The 15,349-nt window shown below is 41.4% G+C and overlaps 1 protein-coding gene across 1 annotated transcript; it reads right to left on the bottom strand.

Annotated features, from left to right (window-relative positions):
- Positions 1-2,761: 2,761 nt before the first annotated feature.
- On the bottom strand, positions 2,762-7,465 carry gpn1 (GPN-loop GTPase 1). Its single transcript, XM_076156287.1, has 13 exons — positions 7,265-7,465; positions 6,790-6,883; positions 6,570-6,676; positions 6,420-6,457; positions 6,221-6,299; positions 5,997-6,091; positions 5,837-5,882; positions 5,476-5,622; positions 5,281-5,363; positions 4,987-5,026; positions 4,753-4,843; positions 4,503-4,610; positions 2,762-4,295 (listed from the first exon to the last, which is right to left on the bottom strand). Exons 1-13 carry the CDS (start codon positions 7,427-7,429, stop codon positions 4,189-4,191), a joined length of 1,200 nt encoding a protein of 399 aa, XP_076012402.1. The 5' UTR covers positions 7,430-7,465; the 3' UTR covers positions 2,762-4,188.
- Between the last annotated feature and the right edge of the window lie 7,884 nt (positions 7,466-15,349).

Genomic DNA, 15,349 nt, shown 5'->3' with positions numbered 1-15,349 from the left:
AGCTGGTCATGCATATAGACCTTTCCTTCCAAGAACTCAGAGCTTCCTTTTGTGGTTTTTGTTCCTCAGTTTTTTCAGCTCTAACTGGTAGAGACATAATAAGAAGTAGTCTTCTCCAAACAGCCTTGCAGAGAATCAAACACGTACCCATGATTATAGTTTCACTCTTGGGATCCTTATGAACAGTCTATCATGTTTGAGTCATCCAATTAATAAGCAAAGGCATTTGGGGGAACATTTCTAGCAGCAAAACACTCTGTATAAGAGTAGAGAACAGAGTATTAATAGGGCAGTAGTAGTAGTACATTACATTACTTTAAGATCATTTGGCGGAAGCATTTATCCAAGGTGACTTACATTACATTACCTCCCTTCGCAGAGGGGGGGGGGGGGGGGGGGCTATTGAGGGTTCGGTGCCTTGCTCAGGGGCACCACGGCAGGGACTCGAACTGTCAACCTTCCGGTTCCCATACGAAGCTCTATCCACTGAGCTACTGACTCCCTACTACTAGTAGTAGTTTTAGCAGTTGTGATAGTTGCATTGTTAGTAGTAGATGTAGTTGGATTTGTTATAATGGTGGTAGCAGTAGTACCAGTAGTAGTAGTAGTAGTAGTAGTAGTATTAGTAGTATTGTGAATGTTGGCGCTGCTGCTGAGTTTCTCACATCCTCAACTGTCACAGTTTTTTTTCAGATTTTCTTGGAACAAGGTTTCACTTTCTAATTTGTAACTCAGAAAAATACGTCAATCACAGCAAATAGAGTGTCTATTTTCTCTGCATCACACAGCAGAATGTATATGCAGCTACAGAGATGCAAAGACCTCTCTGCATTAGTAAGTTTAGCTCTCGTGTTTATAATACTGACAGCTACCAGAACATTCAGGGGCATATTTGCTGCTGTTGTAAGTTAGAAAATGTATCTGCAAATGAGAAACTACTACTACTAAGATATATAAATTAAAGTCCTACCAAGGTCATTTGATCCCCGTCAAGACTTTCAGCAGGAAAGCAGCTCAACCTTTTTAAACTATTAAGATACATCAGCTTTTGATTTATTATTCTTCCAGCAGCTCAAAACACAACACCAGAGATGAAAAATCAACAACCAACAAATACAAAATAAGCAGACAAAACCTGCTATAAGATCAGAGTCTGACTTTTAATCAAGAATAGAAAACAGAACATGAACAGTTATTATCGCTGTGCTGCTACAGAAAAATTAGTCTTGATTGTAGCAGATTCTACCACACTTGATTGTAATGTGATTGACTGAGTCACATTTCTCTGGAATCCTTTAAAATGGCATAATAGCAGATTCTGAGGTCTATTTTTTATTTTTGCAGGGTTTAACTGCAGGCAGTGGCTCAGTGGGTAGAGCTTCCGCTTGGGAACCGGAGGGTTGCTGGTTCGAGCCCCTGCCGAGGTGCCCCTGAGCAAGGCACCGAAACCTCAATTGCTCCCCCCTCTGCGAAGGGTGGTTAATGTAATGTAAGTCGCTTTGGATAAAAGCGTCAGCCAAATGATCGTAATGTAATGTAATTTAATTCATTGGAATATGTATGCAAATATGTGGTTGAAGGTGATGAAAAAAGCTTCCTCATTTGTGTGTGTGAAACTGCAAGGAATTCATGATCAGGGCAGAAATCCCCTGAGCAGCACATTCTTAGAAAATCTGCAGAGGAAGTACATGGAAGTAAATGGAAAACAAAAAATGCAAATGAGGCCCCACGTTTCATTTTCATGATAATAAGGTGCAGATATTTTATTCCAGCACAAATTGAATTGATATCTCTACATTCATGTGAAAAGGCAGTTTTTAGCAACAATGTTGATGTCATTACTGGCCAGAGGTATACTCACTGGCTACTTTATATTCATTTTGGTTGACATTGTGGCAGAGAGGTGATGATTCAACTGTTATAGCTGTGACGTCGTGTTTAGTGGTGGTGTGAACTGCATCAGATTGATTTATTTTTTTATATTTTGTCCCCCTTCAGTGTGTACAGTTGATCATGATAAAGCTCAGAATTCCAGGAGAACGTGTGGCAGACTTTGGCCATTTAGTTACCTATCTCTGATTGCATTATAAATCATAATTTTTACAACATTCTACCATTCTCTATGTTCAACTTCCCTAAATAGCTGTGACCACAGAGAGTAAAAGTATGATTCAGTGGAAAGACTGAAAAAAAGCGTTCCTCATTGTGGCCATTGTGGAAGACGGAACTTTTGACCATATCTAGTATTCTACTAGCTGTCAACATCACATTACATGGAATGAAGTTTAATCTTTTCTTCCTCTTTCTACTATTCAGTAGATGACGTATCGTCTGTGTCAATGTCAGTTGGTGTCTTCATCAAATAATATATCAAATTATGTTATGAATACTTTCAACAGTTCCATATTTGCTAAATGGCTGACCTTATACAAACAATTTAATGAGTGGGAACTGGAACAAAAAACTACTACCACTTCTACTTCTAACAAGTTTCATGTTTCAAGTTTCAAGTTTTTTTATCATTTGTATAGCTCACACAGGACTAACAATACAATGAAATGCTTAGGGCATTATGATGAGGAGGGTCCAGGTCAGCTCAGCAGTAGAAGTGCAAAAAAACACAAACAGTAAGATAACAACAATACTAATAATAACAATAACAAATAATTGTGTATTATCATTATACTATTATAAGTGTAATTATTTTAATGTATTATTTATACTAATAAATGAATGAATAATAACAATAGTAAAAACAATACGATAAAGATAATGACACAGAATAAATGGCAGTGAGTTTTGTAAACATAAGTAAGAACTATATGAAGTGTATGCGAAGTAAGGTGCAATATGGTTCTAAAATGGGTAGGAAAATATGTTAAAGTGCCGACAGCAGGTTGTCAGGTATGTGGTGTCAGTTCAAGAGTTGATGCTCCAGATGGCCGGGTGGTAGAAACTGTCCTTCAGTCTGGTGGGGTGTGCAGCCATGCTCCTGTGAGTTTGGAGAAAATTTAAATTTTGGTCACCTTTTCCAACTCTTGGCCAAGGAAACAGCTGGGGTGCAAGACATTCACACACGGCATCTAGAAGGCACGAGGATCCATTGGTGTGAGTTTGGAGAAAATTTAAATTTTAGTCACTTTTTCAAAATACGTAAGTGGGGGACCCTTATCAAATATTACATTCATTGAACGGCCCAGGAAAGTACTAGAGAGCTAAAAATACATACACAGCATCTGGAAGGCATGAGGATCCATCCAATGGATAACAGATCCAAATTATAAATGTTGTTTTTATATTAGCTGACAAGTTGATGTTACAATATCTGAATGCCAATGTTGAATGTTGCCATTAGGCCCCTCCTTCTCATTAGGGTATTAAAAGAAATACAAATGTTATTATTACTACACCAATAACAACAAATACATTTTCTTGTATATGGTCCATTTACCTATGTTTTATTTTGTTGTAGTAGCCTATTGTGTGTTTAATAACATGTCTTGCATATGGGGCGCCTTGGCTGGAACCTAATGGTATATAGGGGGCCTTCTCATGGAAAAGTTTGGGAACCCCTGTTATAGAGATCACTGTGTCCTTCCTCTAGGTCAGGATAGTAAGTATCCCCCCCATCATTCCATCATTTCACTCAGTGTTACAGCAACACATAGTGGACAGTCTAGGTTATGGATTAACTGTTCAAATCAAAACCAAATGATGAAGTTTTATTCTTCAGCTCATTAAAGCTTTGAGGGCTTTTACAAACATTTACACATGAAAATAAGAAAATGCAAGCAAAGAAAATCAGACAAGTTTCTATCGTATAAAAATAGATATTTGTTTTTAGGACAGCCGTTCAGCTTCAACCCAGTGACATCACGGGGTCAGAGGTCATCTGACCACATGGGAGGCTTAGCTCCGCCCACAGCTTCAGGTCTGTTCTTCTATCAGTAATTATTTTCCTCAAACAGGCAGAAAAATAAATAATTGCAGATTCATGACAATTCCTGTTGCAATCCAAGACATAATCCAGTCCAGGTTTTAGTCCGACCCATGACCTCCTCCAGGTAATAGCCTCTAACTGGTTCAGGTTATATTGGTCTATCACCTTCAGGTAACATTTGGGATCTGCTTATTTCCTTCATTCTTCCACTGTCACCGTCTTCCTGATGAGGTCACAGGGGTCAGAGGTCAGGGTCCCTCTGGCGGCATGGCCTTCTTGTTTCGGACCTGTACGACTTCTTTCCGCTCCTTCAGGAAGTTTCCGAAGGCGGTGCTCTCTTTGCTCTCCTCTGTCACTGCAACATTTAAAACATTTAAACCTTGTTAAGTTGTTGGATCACGCCTCTTCCTCTATTTCCCAAACTTAAAATTCTTTCCAAGTTGTGATGTTGTTTTCCAAATGTCTACACTCATTTACAGGTTACACGGTTTTCAGATCCACTGATCAAACTTGTCTTACTGCGTCTTCTAATTTAAATTTTCTTATCTTCTCACTGTCTCACCGTTGTGGTCGATGTCGTCTGTGTCGCTGTCCTCATCCTCCTCTTCCTCCTCATCAGGGTTACCTCGCATCATGATGAGATCACTGGGCCCGGCGACGCCAGCCTCCTCTGTGGACACATACAAGTGAGACATTACAGTGATTGTAACTTTCAGATGGTCCCCTGCCACAGCAGCAATTGAAGGACAAACCGATCAAAGTCACTGTCCATAAAACGGCTTCTGCACACTGCACGCAATTGTCCGCCTCACCAGTAGAGGGCGCTGAGGCCATGTCCACAGCTCCCATGTCCTTCCTCAGTCTCTCCAGCTGTTGTTGCTGCTTCTGGTTCTGAGCTTCAGCCTGGAGATGGAAAGCAGGACAACCATCAGAGAGCCCAGAACATTCTTCTGTACCCAGGTGAGGGCTGATAACAATGCTCCTAACCACTTGTGAAGCTACAAATGTAAAAAAACTATACACAAAAACACACACACTGGACTCACCAGCTCTCTGTGGAGTCGCTCATACTCAGGTCGGTAGTCCCTGAGGAAAAGAGACGGTTGAACCATTAGATCCTCATCTGCACGCAGATCTAAACACACTTTAACTCATAACTGAAACAAGGTAGAGAAACAACATTTCGTCCCTAGAAAAGAAGTACTTCCTGTCATGATGGCTAAATCTTATTTTAAAAGTTATGTAGTCTATTGTTGTTACTGCGTGAAAAAGTAAATATTAAGATCAGAATGGCTCATCAGTACTGTAATGCTGTAAGCCCCGCCCATCCACCCTCTCACCTCTCATATTCATCGGCTGCATCTTCCACCTGGACAAACAGCTCGTCCAATCCAGTGCCCTTCACCGCAGACACGCCCACCACCTGCAGACACAGAGGCAGCGCCCTCAGAATGCATCGCACTTTGATTTCTACTTGAGTGTGTGTGTGTGTGTGTGTGTGTGTGTGTGTGTGTGTGTGTGTCTCAGTGTTTTACCCTCAGGTTGGCGTAGAACTCGTCCAGTACCAGGCTCATGGAGCGCGTCAGGTTGCTGACGTACGACGTCTCCTGATTCAGAGCGTCCTGGAAAACCTCAAAGTCCTGCATCCACTCCACCGCAAAGCTGTGGTCGATGATGTCAGTCTGATAAACGCCAAGTCCACAAAAGAACATTTATTAGTTAACCCTGTATTGGCAAATGAGCATCACTTCCATTGGACCAGGAGTCTGAATCTCCTGGTCTGAGAACATCACACAACAGTTTGTGATGTTGGATCGTCTCTAAATCGCTGCTGTCCACAAGGGAGCGTCTGAAATGTTCCCTACAGATGAAGGATGTTTCAAGGAGTTCCCTCACCTTGTTCATGGCGACGATGAAGGGCAGCTTGGTTTTGTAGAGAATACTACGAGGAGACAAACACAGTGAGAAAGCTTGCGTCTATCCACAGCACTCATTCATAATAAAAAAGGACGCACTAAATCTTTTTCAGAGGTCAAAGGTCAGATCGGTGCGGTACCTGCAGGCGTACAGCATGTTGGACATGAAGGTGACCGGGTTTACACTGCGAGACGTGTCCATCACGTACACCACCACACAGGGGAAGGATGAGGCCTGGAACACACACACACACACACACACACACACACACACACACACACACACACACACACACACACACACACACATTGATTAATTGAGGTCCGATATGACTCAAGATTTTGTAAACAAACCAAAACCTACCAGGGCCTCAGTGATGATGGTTCCTGATGCAGACCAGGTGAAAACTTCAATCTGACCAGGAGTGTCAATGAGCACGTATCTGCCAGGGTCAAATGTCATCGGACACACACATACACCCACAGGCACAGAAAGGTTCAGTGGAATAAAGATGAGATGAATATGAATGTGTAAGTAAATGTAAAAGCAGGCCAATACTGACCGATGATTCTGCTGCTTCTTCTCTATGAACTGCATCACCTGAACACACACATTTAAAAAAAACTCAGTTGTATCTGAAACACACACACGCACATGCGCACACAAACACACACACACACACACAAACACACACACACACACAATTTGTTACCTGATCAAATCTAGTGGCAAACAGGTTGAGTGAGGTCACAATGCCCCCGTTCGGTCCGAGGTTGTACTGCTTCATCACTTCCTTGTAGTTCACTGTGTCTCTGATGTCTGAGGAAAGATGAGTGGCAAAGACAGAAAACAAACTCCTTACAGATCAGTTTATGCTGAAGACAGACCAGGAGCAGGTATTAGTGCTTCCCAGGAACAAGCCAGGTCCTCACCTATGTTTGCAGGGAAGGGAACTTCATGCACAGCAGGGTCCAGGTTTATGACGTAGGGAGGAGATTTGATTGAGTGAAGGTGAGCAGTCAACCTCTGCAAGACAACAACAACAGCGGCTTCACCACCACATTCCTGCTTGTGACTGTAGTATGTACTGTCACTACATAGAACGTTTAATACAGTATATTTAACCACCGTACAGGCGTGTTTGCCGTTACGTCACTCATCACTTTACTGTAAAACGTACTTTACTGACGTTGACACTACTTCTGAAAACTATGCAATTGTATCTACCCGCATAAATCCATCAGAGAGCTACAATTACCCCTTTTAGAATGACATAGATTAAAAATTGGCTGTTTTAATGTTATACTGACCGCCAAACTCGAGCTGTTGGTTGTTTTGCTGAGCTGGAGAAGATAACCCACCTGGGTACCTAGCGTTAGCCATGTTAGCATATTAGCTTTACGTTACCTGCACGAATGTCGTTTTCCCAGATCCCGCCATGCCCAGAACGATCAGACACACCGGCTTCTCCCGGGCAGCAGCTCCGGGCGCTCCACCGTCTCCGCCCGCCGAGCCCGGCTCATTCTGCGGTAAGCCATTCTGACCACCGGCACACTGCTCTGCGGCTGCCATGATGCCCAATGCAACAGAATACAACAGCAGGAAACGGACTGTAACTGTCGTAAAACGAGGTGCCCTGTTGAGCAGACAGTTATCAGGAAATGCCGCCAGGGGGCAGTGTTGTGAGGATTATCTTCATACGGCCCATTAATCTCAACTGCAACATAATTAAACGAAATTATTGCCATTACCATTAACTATTGAATACCTTACAATTGTGTTCTTATTGCTTTTCTGTTTTGATGCCTCTCTATTGGTGCTGGTCTTTTCCCGCATTTCTGATGTTGCCTTAGAAAGAATATATTTCCACCACAGTGGATATAAGAAAGGACATTAAGAAGGAAGGGAAAAGGCAAGGGAAGAAAAAATGAGGTAAGGATTGAATGGAGTACACAATGAAGGAGGACACAATGAGGGGAAGGAGGATTTAAAATGGAATCATACATTAGATCATACACATATAACAGAATACATAGTACAACAACACTGTATATGACCAAAGATCATTCTGCGGTGAAAGGAAACAGGATGTTTTACTCTTGGCTGAACCCTCGACTATTATGTCTGATATCTCATGTTAGATTTCTCAAAATGTATTTCCCATCATTCATTCCCCATCAAAGATATGGAACAAGGTGAAACCAGTTTACTTCCTGCTTCTTGAATGTCTGTTTTTGTCTTTTGAAAACAATGATGTATTCAAGCTTGGGCCAAGCCTTGATTGAACAGAAATGCGATGTGCGGATCAATACGTCCCTGCTTACCTGCAATTACTAAAGTATGATGAATTCCAGAAGGTGAGCCTTTGAGAAAATTATATTGTTATCTCAAAAAAACAATGTTGATATTTTACCTCCAGGCTGGTTTGTTTGATACAATCGAGAGAGAGAGAGAGAGAGAGACGGAGAGAGAGAGAGAGAGAGAGAGAGAGAGAGAGAGAGAGAGAGGCTGCTCTGTGGCAGTGTGTTGAACCCTACAGCATCTCCTGCGTCATCAATGTCAGAACAGGAAGTCAAACTTGTGTCATACCACTGATAAATGAGTCCAAATCAGAGGATGATCCCTCATTTTATCGATAACCTAATAATCTCTGTGTCCAGTTCCTCTGATTATTAAACTATTAATATTTTTTAACACAAAAGGTTTTGAACTGTCATCAATCAGAACAACAATGCTTTGGGGTCAGAGGTCAGGGAAACTGAAGAGGGAGGCTCCACACTGCAGCAGGCAGGAGTTGGCCATTTCTATTTCCATCTACAGCTTCAACGAGGCAACTGAAAATGATTAGTGGCAGAGGAGGAGAGTCAGGTCATTGGTGTTAGGGTTTGGTGCATAAAGAGAAAGTGTAGCAGGACTTCAATGAAGTGACAAGTGAACAGAATATTAAAGAATAAAGGGCCACAGCTGCAGAAACAGATCAGGCAGGAAGACATTCAGGCTCAGGTTAGGTTCCTGAGGGGCCCAAAGCTCAGACAGGGGGGGTGGGGATGCAGGGGACTGTATCCTGGTGGGGCAGACACACATTTAGGTCTGTAACAGAAGTAAACAGATCAGAACGAGAATGATCACTCAGAAGTAGCTACAGAGCCCTATAATAAGACCTTTTAAACTATGTTTAAATGTATAATGTCATGTAGACACATGTGCAACCACAAAACACTGTGTGTGCACTAACTAGTGGTGGTGTGAAAGTGTGTGCGTGTGTGAGTGTCCAGTGTCAAGCATAAGGAAGTCCAGATTAGATTTGGATGAATGCAGTTTCCTCGGAAAGGAAGTAGCCTTGTCAGACAGGAAGCAGTTCCTGCGTTGACATGGGTTTGGGTCAGAGGTCACACTGATGTACAGTGATCCTATTAAAAACAAAGACATTTCCGAAAAAATCTGCTCACGTTAAATTGGGCACCAAAGAGATTTGATAGCTCAAAGTTGTCGCCAGCTCGGGTCTGAGAACCAAACCTCATCCGGTGATCTTGAAGGAGCAATGGAAGATCCCAGAGTGTCCAAGAAGATCCTTACTAGCTTCCATCTTCTCCTTTGACCTCAAGAACCTGTAAATTAACTTGAAATGAGACACTCCTGAACCGGCTCTGTGAGTTAACATGCAGTCTGTACTCGTACTCAAGTATTTCTCCTTGAGATTAAAGGCAAATATTCATAATTGCCCTGTGTATTCTTAGATGAGCTCAATCGTAATATGGGTTCAATCTGCCAAGCTAGCATGTTGTTAGTCAGCTGCCAAACTACCAACAGTTAAAGCAGGCACAATGTTGGCAAGGCCACAGTGAATAAGACCTGGATGAAGCCAGAGAATATGGGGAAGACAGCACGTAAAGCAAGGTAACTAGTGTGGGACCTAGCGCTTATACTACGTGGTGTGGTGGCTATACTAGCAACGAAGGCAATGCATGTTGCCGTCCCTGGTTGGATTGTAAAATAAATGATTTATTGCCTTATTCGCTGTATAATCAGGTTTTAAAGTGCACGTTAACGCACTGAGTGACCTCTGAAAACCCCTTGAGGGCGCCTGTCTGTCAGCAGCCGCCTGTTTAAAGCCCAGGCAGGCTGTAAACGGCAGGAATCTTCCTCTGAAAGCTCGCTGCAGTAAAAACAGTCTTAAGTTCAGATCTGCCACTCTGGTCTGCTATATTTGGAAGCAGAAGAGCTGCAGCGAGCCATTTGTCTGAACACGGCTGACATTTAGAGAATGAGCTTGAAGATTTTATGGCTTTTGTCGCAATAAAGTCAAGCGGGGATTTCAGATTGTTTCAGACACATTTAATACGTTCATTTCTGATTTACAGTGCAATTTGTGTGTATTGTCAACATCTCCTGTGATCTAGTCCATTTAAGACAAACAAAATGAAAGTTAAGAGAATGTTGTGGTGATATGCCTGCAGGGCATCATGAGGACAAATAGTAGAAGAAGAAAATAGATTTGACGAAGCGTTTGAATCTCTGTAGCATAACACAAAGTTCTATTTGGGACTCCAGGAGATACATTTAGCTTTTATTGTGCCGTGTAGAACTTCTGTCTCTGTGCTGTAGAAGAAATAGGACAGAGAATCTGAAAGGGTCCATTCAAAGACACACATACACACACGGTACACACTGACACAGTGTGGATGGACTCGCTGGAGAAATGCTTTAAAACATTTCTCACTTCAGGGTTTCACAGAGAGACAGACAGATAGATGGACACCCTGCTGTTGCTTATTAAGCTTTCTATGGTCGCTAACACGGCCACAAAAGAAACAGTGTGTTGGTGTATTTGTGCATTGGGAGGTTCCGCTGATAATCCAAAACAACTCGCAGTAAAACACAGAAGATGGAATAAATTGTGTTGATACAATGTGCAGTCAGTGAGGTCAACTGAGGACAGACACAGACAGAGACACACATGCACACATGCACGCGCATACACACACACACACACACACACACACACACACACACACACACACACACACACACACACACACATTCATACACACTTGTTGAGTCTATATAGTGAGCATAGTGTTTTGAGGGTTGAGATGGAAAAGATTTTACAACAACAAAGCCTTTAATTTACTTTGTAAAATCTGTTACTGACAGATGGCCACAATATGGAAAAACCCATCTGCCTGTCTGTCTCTGACCTGAGCTGTCCAACATTTTTCCACTTGTTTACATTCCTGAAGAGTGTTGCATTATGGGATAGCAGTGACTTCATTCATCATTTATCACAAAATAACCTTCTACTTTCAGAACAGAAATGATTGACTTTTTTTTTAGACAGACACTTTATTGTCATTGCACATGAGAGAAACACATGTTTCAACAGGACAATTAACTTTTAATCAGGCTTATAAAATGCCTTGAAAGCCCTCGGAAGAGTTAAAATGAAGCCTCAGGGTTTATGAGGCTTTTCTTCGCAGCATCAGGAACTCTGCTTTGGAGTCACGGTGCTCCTTTACGATTATAAATTATCCATTTAAGTTCTTATGTAGGCTCGCATATTATTGAATTTATTAATGTTTAACATCTTTACATTTTTTAATTTACTAAAAGAAATTGATAATCATCCAGGCTTACTGAAAACACGAATCATAAATATGTTTCTATGTTTCTTCTTTTGTTGATGTATTTTGATGTAGTTTGATGAATTTTGGTGTTGAGTTTTTCAAATGGCAAATAAAGGGTTAACAGACAATGATTTTCTTTTTCCCATTACATTACGATCATTTGGCAGACGCTTTTATCCAAAGCGACTTACTTTACATTACCATCCTTCGCAGAGGGGGGAGCAATTGAGGGTTCGGTGCCTTGCTCAGGGGCGCCTCGGCAGGGGCTCGAACCGGCAACCCTCCGGTTCCCAAGCGGAAGCTCTAACCACTGAGCCACTGCCTGCCTACCTGCTCTTCAACTTTCATCACACGATAAAGACAGGAAAAAGTAATGACGGATCAGAGCAGATTTCACCAGGAAAGCCTGCAAGTCGGCTGGGCGATTCCATCGAAGTGAGATCTCAGACCAGTGGATAGCAGAATATCCTCATTGTCCAAAAAACCATCTGATGTCAATTTGACTCAAATATAAGTGGGCTACTTGTTTAGAAAGCAACCAGAATGTCTTACTCTCACTGTTAACTGTGAACTGTTCTGTTCTTATGAAAGTTTCTTAGCAATAAGTTTGTATGTTAGTGTGTTAATGTACAGTAACTGTCTATTCACAACTAGTCGTACATCATCTGCCAGTATAGTGTACTCCACTAACACACACACACAGCTGCCAGATACTCAAAAGGGACATATTAAATCGCTGACTATTTATACAGTTGTATAGCCAATTTGTATTTGTAACTCTGACCTCATAGCTGGCTACAGCCCTGGTGATGATGTAAAAGGATACTGCCGCAGTGCAATTTGAATGCTCATCAGGATTAGCTGCTGTATCCATTAAAATCCCCACAACATAGGCAACACAGCACACCCATGTCTTTGCACAGGCTGCCTACGTGACTCATCAAATAATACAGTAATTGAATATTGGTGAAGATCAACAAAAAGCTAAATTCAACCAGTAATTTAAGACTTCCGAAATGATGAAAGATCAATATGGGAAAATTGTGGTTCATCTGACGTTTAAAATTCTGACAAGATCACCACTTCACTACACCAATGATGTCATGTTGTCACAGGGACATTGCTGTGTGATAACATTGACAACACCATGGCTTCAACAAGAGATGGGAAAGCTTCTCACTTTTGTTATGCTGTTGTCATGTTTACCAGAAGATGAACATGTCTAATTCTATCCACTTAGGCCAGAGTGGACCTTGTCCCGTTTTACTTTTTGTTTTGTATGGGTCTCAAATATAAATAAATAAAAATCTTATCATAAAGAGGACTTTCAGGCTCCCTGTATGACAGACCACAATCCAGACCACAATCCAGACTGTCCACTGAATTCCAATTGTGTCCAATTGTGTGTTAAAGGTCAATTGTTCCTATCATTCATATATTCCAAGAAAACACATTAAAATATCTCAAGTTTTCAATTTGTTCAAAACTCTTTCAAACCTATAGAATATAGGTTATATAGTTATATTTAGATAGCTATATATCGCTAGAAACATCAAATTAATTTCTGCACGTTCATCAGAGTTCAACATTCCAGGAATGGGACATTACAGGTGTCAACAATTTTTGTACTCTTTCATACTTTTTGAAATAATAACCATTGTTTACACGTTTTTCAACTTTTTCACATTCATTCAAGTTTTGAAACCTTTTCACGTTGTAATACTTTTACCTAGACATGTCAATCACATGCACACAACATGTTCACATATCCTTTATTCCAACACAAGGACAATTCCAAGAAACCTTTCGAAAAAAACCTAAAACGAGACCATTATTAATTTGTGCCATGCATGTTTTTTTATTATTAAGTAAAAGAAAGTATCAGTAAATAGAATATTCTGCAGGTGATGACAAGTTTATGCAACAGTTCTACATTTGTCATGATTGAATTTATAACTATGAAGACAAATACAACTAGCAGGAGATTGCAAATTTAATCTTGATGATTGCTTTGATCGACACTTAAGTGCAATACAAATGCGTCCTGTGTATTATATTAACACCAAAGGACTTTGTATATACTAAGTGCAAAATGTGTCAACCTCAGAGTTGAAAATGTGTTTTATTCATTTTGGAAGTTTTATGAACTGCAACATTATTCTAATGCTGTATAGTATTCTGATCATCTAAAGCAACCACTCACAAAAAGGTTTCAAATATGGGATATGCTGTTGAGCTCTTGACTCTTGCTGTGTAGAATGGTTTGGTGTTTCACTTATAGGTGGTCCTGGTCCAGCTGGCCTTGATTTCTTGAAAACTTAATTTTTTTCTTCAGAGTGATGCATTATGGGATAAAACGGAGTTCCCGGTGAAAACCCATGTCAAAAAACATTCTATCTAAAGAGTCTGTTGCTAAATCAAAGTGAAGAATTCAGTTCATTTCAGTGCAGCATGTGAAACATGGTTGCAGAGACATCGTCAGCAAACTGGTCATTTTGGTGACAAGAGCATTGTCAAAAGCCGCGTCAGTCAAGAATAGTTTGGCCACCATTTTGTTTGCACAATATTCCTTAGTCAGGACCTTATAGACAGCTTTGCTGATCTTCTTCACACTAGAGTTGTCAAGACTGACAGTAACAACAGACCCACTGATCTCTGATGAAATCCTCTCAGTCATACGATTCATTATGTTGACAAAGTCTGTTGCACAGAGTGTAACTGACTTGTCAGCCTTGCTAATGCGTAGCATGAGGTCAGTGAGCACTCCAATGATGAGCTCTCTCTTCAGTCTCTCTGCTGACTGGTGTGATGTTGCTGCTGACTTGGCTGAGGCTGCTGACTTGCACGAGTAGGCTGCTGACTTGCCTGATGAGGCAGCGGACTGGCGTGAGGGGATTGACTGGCGTGAAGCTGTTGATTGGCATGCAGCCCCAAAAATATCAATAGGAATCCAGGGCTCATTTCCTGCAATGACATTCTTGCCTTTCGTGTTTGTCAGCAACGTGTAAATATCATTTACAGCAGCATGTGCAAGGCTTGTCTCCTTTGATGCCATGGATTTCATGAAGAGAGAACAACCCTGGAGGAAACGCTTGGCTGCATCCTCTGTCATCAGGTAAATGGTCTGGATGACAGAATCTGAATTCATCTTGATAATGGGGTTCCTCAGACTTCGAGCAATCTTTGTCTCTACCAGGCAACGGAAAATCATGGTAGTGAGCTCCCTGAGGAAGTTGCTGTGCTCATTTTTTGCGGCATTCTGAAAACGTTGGTAGATGTCCATGTCAGTGCAAACATTCTCTCCAAGCTCCTCCGCAACCTCCAAGAACATCTTCTCCACTATTTCCTCCACATAGTAAGACAGACACTGCATCATCTCCTTGCTTGGCGTCTTCTGTAATAACACTGACCTCTTTGACATGAGTGAGGGATCTGACAAATTGCTTCCAAATGTCTTCAAACTTAACACTTTCTCTTTCAATGCCCCCTGCAGGTTTGTAATTATGCTATGCATTAATGACCTGGCAAACCACTTTGCAAAGAACTTCCTGATCTTAAACATGCCTTTAGCACTCTGCCGATCCTTAATAAACAGTTTGGCTATATCTCTGAGTGGAGCATCCGATGAAGACCGCTCAGCCTCAAGAGTCTCACAGCACAGAGCCACAGAGATTTCAGCTGCCCTCTTCTCAAGGATTTCTATCACAGCCTCCTCTGTATGTTTTGATGACAAAAAACAGCATTTTTGCCCTTGTGGCTTACAGCACTTTGATTTGCAAAAACAGCTCTGCAGCAGTTTTGCAAAATGACTCACCATGCTATGAAGAACATCTGTGCAAGAGACATAGCTATCTACAAAAGCAGCTTG

This window comes from Genypterus blacodes, unplaced genomic scaffold, assembly GCF_046128005.1.
Source record: "Genypterus blacodes isolate CSIRO-AG114 ecotype Tasmania unplaced genomic scaffold, CSIRO-AGI_Gbla_v1 ptg000067l_1, whole genome shotgun sequence".
In the NCBI taxonomy this organism is placed as follows: domain Eukaryota; kingdom Metazoa; phylum Chordata; class Actinopteri; order Ophidiiformes; family Ophidiidae; genus Genypterus; species Genypterus blacodes.
This window is presented reverse-complemented; position numbering and strand designations above follow the sequence as displayed.

Bases quoted from the DNA above. Each gene is read 5' to 3' on its own strand.
- gpn1 (XM_076156287.1), bottom strand. From the start codon at position 7,429: ATGGCAGCCGCAGAGCAGTGTGCCGGTGGTCAGAATGGCTTACCGCAG. The intron at 6,677-6,789 runs GTGAGGACCTGG...ATCTTTCCTCAG, and splicing joins TCCCTTCCCTGCAAACATAG to ACATCAGAGACACAGTGAAC. The intron at 5,364-5,475 runs GTAAAACACTGA...CTGTGTCTGCAG, and splicing joins AGTTCTACGCCAACCTGAGG to GTGGTGGGCGTGTCTGCGGT.